Source organism: Mesitornis unicolor, unplaced genomic scaffold (assembly GCF_000695765.1).
Source record: "Mesitornis unicolor isolate BGI_N332 unplaced genomic scaffold, ASM69576v1 scaffold4349, whole genome shotgun sequence".
Lineage (NCBI taxonomy): Eukaryota > Metazoa > Chordata > Aves > Mesitornithiformes > Mesitornithidae > Mesitornis > Mesitornis unicolor.
In genome coordinates, this window is record NW_010207851.1 from 64893 (window position 1) to 75980 (window position 11088).

Consider the following 11088-nt stretch of genomic DNA (forward strand, 5'->3'; position numbering starts at 1 on the left):
GAGATGGGAGAGACTGGGGAACTACACCTACTGCTCAGAACAGATTTGCAGCAGAAGTGACAATAACCTCCTTCCTGCCCTCATAAAAGGTTATCACAGGAATATCAACAGACAATAATTAATTACAGGTATCAGATGTGCCTCTGTGACTTGGTATAAAATGACTCTTGCATTACACTGAGGTTGCACTGAAATAAAAAGAATCTGACTCCAACTCCTGGACACAGTGTTCCAGATTTAAAATAATTTCTGTACATTGATTTCACCTGAGAATTAAAATTAATTCATTTTTGGAACAGGTTCTTAATTCCTGTTGATCAAATAAAATGAGGCACACAAAACTTAAATTTGGAAACAATTTTTAACCTTATGAAACTATTTTCCAAAAGTAACAAAGAACAGCTTATATAAGCTTTTATCTGACCTCTGCTTCTTAAATAAAAAAACATGTTTTCAGGGAAATGTGTCTTGGAAGTAACTCCCCCCCTCCTCGATTTTTCTCTCTGGTTCTTGTAAAACATTAGGTCAGTGGGTTCATTTTATTTTTGTTTGTTTCAAGTGGGTGAAAGTTTCCTTCTCAAGCCATCATATTTGCATGATTTAAAAAAAAATGTTACAGCAATCTTTGTTTAAGAAATACAAGAACAGATGGAAATGTCAAAAGACTATCAAAATTCATACCAAAGGAAATAGCATTAATCATTATAAAAAGCCAAAATAGCCTCTCAATAGCAATAAGAACCAAATGAATAGGAAATGTGTTGTTTCAATAGCACTGAGACACGACTGCTGAGTTTTCTCATTGCCTGGCACGTGAACTCGAAACATACTTAACAGCTGTGCCACTATACATGTACATTTAAAAACAATCTTTCCCATTCTGACTTCAAGCCTGTGTTTCTTGTAGTGTCATTACAGTTCATACACACTTCATGTGCACTCATGTAACTTAACCAGCATTTCTTTTTGCAACTGGAGTTATTTTTGTTTGTCCACTGAAATAAATTTTATACGCGTTCACTTGTGCAGATAAGCATACAAACCTGAAGTATGACTTGCAGAGAGAATGTATTTGTATCTTGCCTTTTAAGCAAGGTTAACTTTGATTTCAGTATCTTGTAACATTAAAAAACAGTACAAATAAGTTGTTTGAGTCTGTATGGATTGCTGTGTAAGCATAGAAAGATTTTCTTAGAAGTTTTTTTCAAGGCACTATTTCTGTATTCACCAGGGTGTGAGGGTGCCCTCCTAGAGTATGCTATAGGTGATAATTTATTTAGATTTGTTGAGGAAAATATACAACAAAAGCTTCAGAATTTTTGTTTAAAAAAATAATCTATTACAGTTTTTCAGTCTGTATCACTTCAACAAGCTTTAGTTTTTTCTTGAGTAAAGCACTTCTGAGAGTATTGAGAAATCCTTTTCCATCTTATATTGTACCTCTAATTTTTTATACTATAATTTGCACCAACATTATTTTTTCTGGCAGAACATCCTAGTATGATAAAAATGTATTTGTGCAACTCTGCTTGTAAAGCTATAGCTTAGGTTTATTACCTCTGCCAGCATTAGCTGTACTGGTATAGCTTGGCAAAGACATACTTGTGTAATTACATTCACATGTGGTGACTCTGCCAGCAGTGCTACACATACCAGCAAAAATTAATGCTGTTCAAATTTGCACTATTACTGCAAAAGAAAAACCACAGCAGATTCAGAGCTGCCCAATTTAAAGAAGTCTTGTCAGAAATGTAGTGCTTGGAAACACCATCTTGCCTGTTTCTTGTCTCTGCAAATTACTTTGTCTTAGGTCCTGCAAAAAGATCTGCATTTTCAGACAACTCCTACAGTGCAAGAAACCCTTCCTGCTGCTTAAATACAAGTATGTGGAATCTACAAAATTTTACTGTTTATGATATGCTAGTGACATTTGTTAATTAGTGTACCCAAAAATAGTATCATGTAATAATGAACACTGAACTAAATTAATTTGTTTGAAGAAATTAAAATTATCCAAGAAGTTGAGAATAATCTTAATATAATAGTATGTGAATGGTACTACAGAAATCATGCACTGTATAATGATCAAGAGATTGCTCTTTTCTATTACTAGGAAAATTTTCCAGAATTAATCTTGAAAGTACGGAATTTATATTCTATTCACTTAATGTGATCTTTCATTTTCTATTGGTTCCTCTCCCCTCCCCAGTTAAATACCATCCTAATGATTTCACTCAGGTTTTGATGTCATGAAAGTTAAATCAGTATTACTGGGTAAAACACAAAGAAAACACCTGAAACACAGTATTAATAATAACAATTAAAAATATAGTCTGCTAATTCCTTTTTGCAGTTAGAGAAATCACTCCTTACGGCAAGAGGGGCCAAGTCTTCCTATCCCCACCACAGGAAATACTTTCATTGTGATGAGCATATCAGGTCTGTAAGTTCAAATACAGCACTGGTTAGCAAAGCCTGACTGTTTGCAAATAAGTAATTCTAATCAGACTGCCTATCTGAGTAGTTCTACAACCTCAAGAAGGCAGGACATGAGGTCTGCAGCTTACTTCTGGATAAACGCTATAGCCATTAAGAGTACAATCTATTTCCACATTTGTTAGATAAAAATAGTTTTGTACAGTTTATCATTACAAAAGAAACAAAATACAATGCACTGTTACTTACCTATAGACAGACATCTTACTCCTTTCCTGCACAACACTTGGCATTTTTAATCAATGTGTACATAAATGAAAAGAAAAAAAGCAGATTATCATATTGTCCTTTGTAGTTCTCTTTCAGAATCTCCTGATGATAGTCCACAAGGAAGTAATAAATCGCTTCTATTGTGGAAAGGTATGTATCTGGCTTCCCCTTCTGATGACGCCAAAAGCAAGTTTTCCTTGTCTTCAACTCAACTTGTAGCAACCCTGTCAAGAAAAAAAGCTAATGTAGCTTAGACAATGTGGACTGGTGGATGCGATGCCAAACAAGTCTTTAATATTTGTTTTCCGACTGCTGCTCGCCTTGCAGATACCTGCATGCAAATCATTTCTCTTCCTGTACCTCCATCTTTCATCTGTAAAATGGAGGCAATAATTCTATCCTCCTTTGTGGACTCTGAAATTTGATTAAATAGTGCTGTAAATTGTAGGTTATAATCCCTAGATTTGCAATTAGAACTTTATAGGTTATCTTTTCATTCATACAGCCTCACAGCCCTCCGGAAACTGCAGGGTTTCTTGAGGTGAGAAGAGTGAAACTCACACCTACAAAGGCTCATCAGTGTTCATAAAATGATTAATATACTTCATCTTCTGCAAAGCTAATACCTTTCTAGTGTAAAACAGAATCTGTGAAATTGTTAGTTTTGCTGAACTCTGAGAAGTATTTGCTAAGAGCCAGACACTTTTCATTTATGCTTGTTAAGTAATTGTAATCTCACTGGGATTACTCAGAAGTAATGACAGAATCTGGTCATTAATTTTATTAGAAACTAAAAGCATTCCCACTCAAGATGAAAGAAAGAAATGTGGTCTCTATGGCATATGAAAATCTTTTATCTACTATAGTCTCTCTGACTGTTTTATTATTCAGATAGATTTTTAAACATGTATCTTGATTTTTATGTTCATTAAGATGCACAAACTACTCAGAATTAAAACCACCTTAATGTGTAATCACTTTGTAAACAGGATGGACAGTTGGACTATAAAGAACAGCGTATACACCTGTCAATAATACCAGGACTAGGTTGTAAAATCATCTTTTTCTAGATGTTAAAATCGGATACTAATTGTGTGTCATAGGATGGTTTAGTACAAGCAATAGTATGAATAACAATATGGTTTAAGAATTGCTTGGAACTCATGGACAGAGAAGTTTCACTAAGGTCCAAATTCAGGAGTGCTAACTGGCCTATAGCCTAGCACTTGTAATTCTATACTTTTTACCCTTCAAACTAATTATAATTCTTTCTAGTGTAATCGCAAGATGGATTTAGTTGTTTGCTTTGCAGTTAATAATGTATGATATCTTGCATAGTAAAAGAAATCTCTCCTACAGTGTTTAAAAAAACTCATCAATTTACTGTTCTCAAATATCCTAGCTGTGCACAGGCTACCATTTTCTTTCGGAAATGAAAGCAAGCACAGCAATTTTAAAAAACCCAAACTAAAGCAGATATATGATTCAGCCTTGTACAAGAGAATGTATAAGCTAATAAAGTAAGACATTTGGCTAATATAAAGTGGATCAAACCTACAGGAAGATATACCAAAGCAATCTGTTTCTTTAATTCCTATGCTGATGTTCCCAATAAACCTCATCACTCATTCAAGAAAGTAATGATTAATGTTAGATGCAACTGTTTCCTTTCTGATCTAGTGATCACTATTAATGAAGTAATCAATCCTAGACATTACCAACTTTCAAATATTTCCTGTCTTTAACACAACTAATTTAGTTTTGCTTTCTAAAGCTACATTACATCATTAATCCAAAGATATAGAATATTTTTTTTGTCCAAGTTTTCTAGACTTTTTTTAAATTGATGTATGAACTTGCTTTCTCCTGCAGTACCATTAGCTAGATTTACTCTCTATATAAATGCAGGCTAACAAACCACAAGGCTTTTCTTTACATTTTCTTGGCTTTGTTAATGTCTCCATCCAGAATTTCTTGTAACTTCATCTTTCTGAATAAGTACAGCAATTACTTTTTATTTGAGATTATGAACATTCCTTTTTGAACTTTAACATGAGGAGTATTTTGTTGGATGATGAATTTATTTGTAGTTGAACCTGAAAAAAGGCAACAGTTCTGCATTTTTCATGTTGTGTATACAACAAAAATTGTCAGCTTATGCCCAAAAGAAACTCTGCTCCATTCATCTTGGGAGGCAAAACTGTAATCTGTAAAAGGAATATTAATGCAACTTATGTTCTTTATGACAGGCACTAAGGAAAGCAGTGAATGTGTACGTTGTGCACACTGTTACATCTCCTGTATGGGAGGGTAAAATTCTCTCCTGGGTGTGGATAAGGAAGACCCACTTCCATGACAATACTCACACCTCAGAGCAATCCTGAAAGGTGCTCAGGGCAAACAAAGGACTGGAATAGAGCTGGAACAGAGACGAAGTTCTAGAAAGGAGTGAAGAGTCGACCAGACCCAGCACTCAAATGGGGTAACTAGAAACCATTCTTTAGGAGCTCCAAAGTAACAGCAGTCACAAACTTTTAACTGATACACCGCATAAGTCTCCACAGAAATTTTCAGTTCCCCTGGCTGCCTGTTACTTTTCTTAAATTCATCCTTTTAAAAAAAGTTCCAAATGCTTTACAGCAACTTGCAATATGCAACTACTCTAATCTTTACAGTAATACTTCAATTTATTTAATATAGTATGTTTTGTGTTAAACTTGTAACAGGATTTGAATTAGCCAATACATTATACTAACATGTGGGATTCTTTAATAAACTGACTAGACAGCAAAGCAACATTAATCTTGCCCGTAAGAAGTCTGTGAAATTCCCTGTAGGGTCCAGTGCAATGCAGGCACTAGTAAGCAGTTACATATATTACATCTAAACTTGATAGCCTGCCTCCCAGCTAAGTGAAGTGCACCTTTTTCATTAATGAAAGTATTTTCAAACTCCTATTTATCTCAAAGGAAATGGAATGCTATTGCTACATTGTTTTATCTTTTGTAGTTTTATTTAGAATACTTAAATGTACACTCCTTGTAATGAACCTAAGACAGAAAACCATTGCAGAATTAAAAGTTTTTGCTCTCAGAGATGGGATGGTGTAGGGAGAAAGCAGGCATTCCCCTTCTGTCTGGAAAGTAGTGAGGTCATTGAAATGACCATGAAACAAAGAACTTTTCTAGAAAAGAAACCAACCCACAACATACTTGCACTGTATCTCCTAGCTCCCTCTTTCACCTTCTAGTGGACTGTTTGTCACTAGCATGGCACAAAAACTCTCCCCTAGGTCTCACGAAAAAGCAGATATTCACCTGCAAAGGAAATCTTTCTGGCTTCCTTCAGAGGTCCTTCAAAGCATAATTCTTTTATTGTCTAACATGACCGTTTCCATTCTGTGAGACTGAGAAAATATAATCCAATAGAGCAGTGGGAGAAATAGATGTAAACGCTTTCTTAATTCTACACTTATAATTTTGCAAAACAAATTCTATGACATGAAAATTAATTGAGTCTTTGGTTCAGGAAGTCTTCGCAAGCACAGAAATAGACTGTTGAATCTTTCATATATACTCAGATACAGGGTTAGGTTTGTATCATGCTCAGGTCTGCTACATAGACATATATTTCCCTTAATAATTTCTGTAGCAATAACATCTCAATATCAAATCTTGGGTTTTACCTTGAAGTCGTTCATCAGTTATTATTTTGTTAGTTTGATTCCAGGTACTGTCAATAAATATTATTTTCTTCAGTGTGGTGCCTTCACTCCTGTTGGTTGAGGTGCATTCACTCAGATTTTTTTCTTCTTCTTTAGGTTCTATTTTTGCTTGCTTAAGAAATGGCTCTCTGGAACAGTCACTGTCATTATCATAACCATCCTTCTTAGTGTATTTTTGGAGATGGAAAGCAATATCTTTTACTGAAACTGAATTGGGGCCAGGAAATACAAGTGCTATCTAAATGAGGAAAAGAAAGAAATATGAGTGTCAACAAAATCCAGTAAAACACCAGGAATTGTTTCACTGAAGACCAGAAATTTTCTATCCCCACCCACAAATGTTTAAGTCGGGGAAGATGAAAGAGTATATCTTAAAAAAATATTCTATTGTCTAAAAGGATAAAAGACTATGTTAAGATAATGAATAAAGATACTTATTAGCGATCTTCAATTAAATGTCATCTCTGTGCCTTGACTACCAACTCTAATACTTCTGTGAAAAAAGTTTTTTTCAACCAAGACAAGTGTGTCAGCCCTGAGGAAGTTCCAATTTCACTTGTCATTCTAGTACACAGGGCAGGAAGGCCATAAAGAACTAATTTAAAGATAAAAAACTAATTTAAAGTTTCTAATTTATTTCACAAATTTTAGATCAGAAGAAATAATCTCTTGTGTCTATTGTGGGTCCCACAGATATCTCACATGAAGGAGACGAGTGATGGCCTTACTTATTATTTTTTTCAGTAGCTTATTGCAGCATTCAGAATCCATGACTTGGAAAGCCTAAACAATACAAAGTCACTGCAATCTATTCCCACTTTTGCCTGCCTTCCCCATAGGGGTTATATGCTTTCCTTGATGGCTCATTCCTTGAAGAAAATAACATCTCTGTAGGATACGTATATTATCCTCTTCATGTAGTCAAACAATAATAAAAGTGTTAATTATGTCATGAAATGTGTAAATATTAGATTTCAGATTAATCACACAATTTAAACCAGCACATAAATCAAAGTTCATAGCTCTTTTTTAGGCTCTGTGCTGACCGTGACAGACAACAGTTGAATTTCAGTAGCTTTTCTCCGTAATAGTTAATGTTAAAAATTGTGAGGAAGTTTAACACTGTAGTTGCTGAACATGATGAGCACACCTAACTGCTGTTAAGCTTACTGTACTTATGGTTCACAATGACTCAAATTATCCATTATCTACGGTGATGAACATAGGAAATTCAATGTGTTCAGACAGTGCCAAAGTTTTTCCAAGCTTTGGAGGACAGTCCATGCACTGTGCATTTGTAGGCCCAAGCTTTGAGAGAGCGCAAGTTGGAGTAGGCCAGATTAACAGAATAGTGCTGTCCTCCCGCTCCCTCCCAGCAGAGCACAGTACCACTACAGAAACAAGCACAAGGAAAATACCTCTGCATCTCCCTGGCACAAAGCCCTGCTATTTATATAACATTTCTTACTTCATGTCTTCTTTCTTCATATTCTGGAATGAAAGGGTATTTATAAATCGTAACATCATCAGGTGCCAGGAGCTTAGCATGCACAGCAGTGCTTTTGCCATCCGTTTCATTTGGGTGTTTAATAATGTCAATCTTCAAAGGTAACTACAGTAAGAAAATTAAAAAAAAAATAAATAAAACAGAACTAAGCAGGGTTTATGATCGTATACACAGGTACAAAACTTTGTACAAAAATTTATCCAAAATCCAGGAGAAATCCCTATGGGCATGTACTTCAGGCATATTTGACAATTTTTTGCAAAGTCTTTGTTTCAATAGGTTTAGAACTAAACTAGAAACAAGTGACAAGAAGCACCTGTTACATTCTCTCAGTTCATGTAAATACCTAAGTAGGCAATGAATGCAATGCGGAATGCTGCAGCTGCAGTGCGGTAAAACCTCTGAAAATAGTATCAATAAGGTAAAAAAGATGTGGTCTTAATTTAAGCAATGTAATGGTCCTAAATGTGAATAATTATCTGTATGAGGTATTCATCCTATTGCAAAAACGGCCATTTCAATGAAAATATGCCAAAATCCACTAGGTCAAATTTCCAAAGTACTTCTAAAGTATTTTCATGATGCTTTCAAATTACAGAGTGTCTTCAAAATGCATTTCAGTTCCTAGGTGATTTTGCAAAATGCCTCTTAGTCCTCTTTGATGGTTTCTCCAAGTGTTTTAGCTGAAGGGGATTACATTTTTGATTCTTTATTTGTATTTTAGGAGTGGTTATCTGAATTACACAACCATGACATATAAGAATGCCTTTTAGCTCACATTTTATATAAACTCCTGGTTATATACAAATCGTATTTTTTGCTCACAATATACTCTCTTCTGGCCAGAGTTCTTAGAAACTGAACGATGAAGGTAAGAGCACTGTAAAGAAACTTACAAGAACTAAGTAAAAACATAGTCATTTGCATGAGAAGCTGAGTGACTTTACCCTCTCTTCTCATCTAGTAGATACATAAATGTTTATGTGAGGACTGGAACATTGCCAGCGTCTGTGCTTGTAATTCCTCAAATCAGAACAGTAATTTTATGTAACTGTAGTCTATGCATAGTTATAGCTGTGTTTAAGATGAATTTAAAGAATAAATGAGAAAAGAAATGGTCACAGATAGACTGTGTCTCCAGTAACTAAAAGGCACAAAAATATAAAAATTCTGTAAGAAATATTAACCTTTACAGTTGGAATTTCTTTGGTAGGGACAGTTTCAACAGGAACAAAGCATGTGTAACAATAAAACATCCTTGAACTACTGCATCGGGGGCATTTTGATCTCCCACTCTTTTTTGCCTTTTCAAGTACTTCCTGTGATGCTAACTGTAGTTGTTGAAGTGGGTTATCTTGAAACGATGATGGAGCCTGCAATTCTAGACCTTCCAAACAATCAGTATTTCTCTGTAGTCCTTGAGAGTTTTCTTCATTTAGAAGTGTAGGTGAATTTAAAGACATGGTTAGCTGAAACAGACAATATGTTGTAGCTGTTAAATAAAAATCCAATGTACTGTGAACTAATTTATTGGAAATTATTTCAAATGATCCTGTTTAGCAAAAAATACTCATCAAAGAAAGTATTTCCTATAACAGAATAAATAATACAATAATCTGATTCAATTGTTATAGCACCAAGAATTCCAAACAGATTTCAGGAGAGCACAAGATAAACAGCTAGAAAGAATCTGATATCTGTATCCTTAATGCACATTCATTATTTTACTAAGATAAGTTGTCCCACTCACTTCACTCATGCAGAATTGTATTTTTTTCTATTTGTAGGATCAGTGTCTACATGCTTGTTAAAACACTGGTAGACCTTATTTACCTGCATAAGCAATCCCATTAGTCTTCAGCATGACTACTGACAATGAATCAAATGTCTACAGGACAGAAATTCATTAAAAAAAAGTGAATTGTACAAATCTAGATCTGTATCCTGAAATGTATTGTGAATGGGCAAACCAAACTACCTGAATGAAATCCCTGCTGACAGAACTTAGTGAGACAAAAGAAATCTTCCAGGAGCAAGGCTTGAGGGTGAAAAGTTAGTCTCACGAGCTAAAACACAGCTTTGGTGCTCCATGTACCAGACATAAGTGCCGACACAGTCTAGATTCATTCTCTAAGTTTTTATTTATTTAATAACATTGGTGGATTTTTTTCAGACTTTCTTCTGAACAGATTCTGTCCTACCCTCTGCAGCTGGCACAACATTTTCATTGTGTACTCTGAGTAATTTATCAGAAGCATGGCTGTACCCAATCCAGACAGAATTAGCACTGCTGTGTGCAGAGGTTCATTGTCTCAGTTCCAGTGAAACCCTTCTGAGCAGATCACCTGGGGTCCTCTCTGGTCTTCAAAGCACAGTCAGAAGCCTGCACAGCCTGCAGTAGTTACAAACTGCCTTTTGCACTCTGTGCTGCATCACTTAAAATGAAAAAAAGTAATTCTCAGTATTTACTTTCAGCTAATTCAGGTTTACTTTTTCATGTCAGGGATCTCGCTTGTGAAATGATGTAACAACACAGTCATGTTTAACAAAAACAAACAAACAATAATTCCTGAGATGTGATCCAAAATTAAGTGTTTAAAATAAAACCAACTGTAATTTAATTGGAAAATAACAGTAAAAAACCACTTGGTTAACTTTCTAATAAAAATTTAAAATTAATCCCAGAAAAATTAGTTGTTATTTTCTGGTAAAATTAAATGCTCATGCCTGCTATGATACCTTCCCCTCCCCCTCCCCCACGCTCTAACTTTTGAAAAGTCAGGGCTCTCCATTCAAATAAACACAAAATCTATTATGCATATAAATTTCATAGTGCAATTTGCTTTAAAACACCTCCGAGATAAACCAGATACACCGTACATCTCTGATTAGGCCATACTGTTACCGAGTTCTCAAGAAGCAAAGAGGGCGAGAGGGCCTGCAGCCTGATTCTTTTCAGTTTAATGTCTTATAAGGCCCCACGCACCCCCCCGAGGCCCCGCCACCGCCGTCGCAGCCGCCTGCCCCTCACGGGCTGCGGGGCTGCCAGGGACGCGCTGCCTCCCCACCGTACTCCCTCCTCCCTCCCTCGCCACTCCTGTGGCCTCGACACCCTCGCGGTGGAGCGGGTAGCTCCGTACCGCTCCTCACC

At 35.7% G+C, this 11088-nt stretch overlaps 1 protein-coding gene across 1 annotated transcript; it reads right to left on the minus strand.

Annotated features, from left to right (window-relative positions):
* Nucleotides 1-2700: 2700 nt before the first annotated feature.
* Nucleotides 2701-9403, minus strand: DTWD1 (DTW domain containing 1). Its single transcript, XM_010192269.1, has 4 exons — nucleotides 9125-9403; nucleotides 7899-8042; nucleotides 6392-6668; nucleotides 2701-2930 (listed from the first exon to the last, which is right to left on the minus strand). The coding sequence occupies exons 1-4, from the start codon at nucleotides 9398-9400 to the stop codon at nucleotides 2701-2703; spliced, it is 927 nt and encodes a 308-aa protein (XP_010190571.1). The 5' UTR covers nucleotides 9401-9403.
* Between the last annotated feature and the right edge of the window lie 1685 nt (nucleotides 9404-11088).

Bases quoted from the DNA above. Each gene is read 5' to 3' on its own strand.
- DTWD1 (XM_010192269.1), bottom strand. From the start codon at position 9,400: ATGTCTTTAAATTCACCTACACTTCTAAATGAAGAAAACTCTCAAGGA. The intron at 8,043-9,124 runs GTTAATATTTCT...TTCTTACTGTAG, and splicing joins AAGAAATTCCAACTGTAAAG to TTACCTTTGAAGATTGACAT. The intron at 2,931-6,391 runs GTAAAACCCAAG...TTTTCTTGACAG, and splicing joins AACTGATGAACGACTTCAAG to GGTTGCTACAAGTTGAGTTG.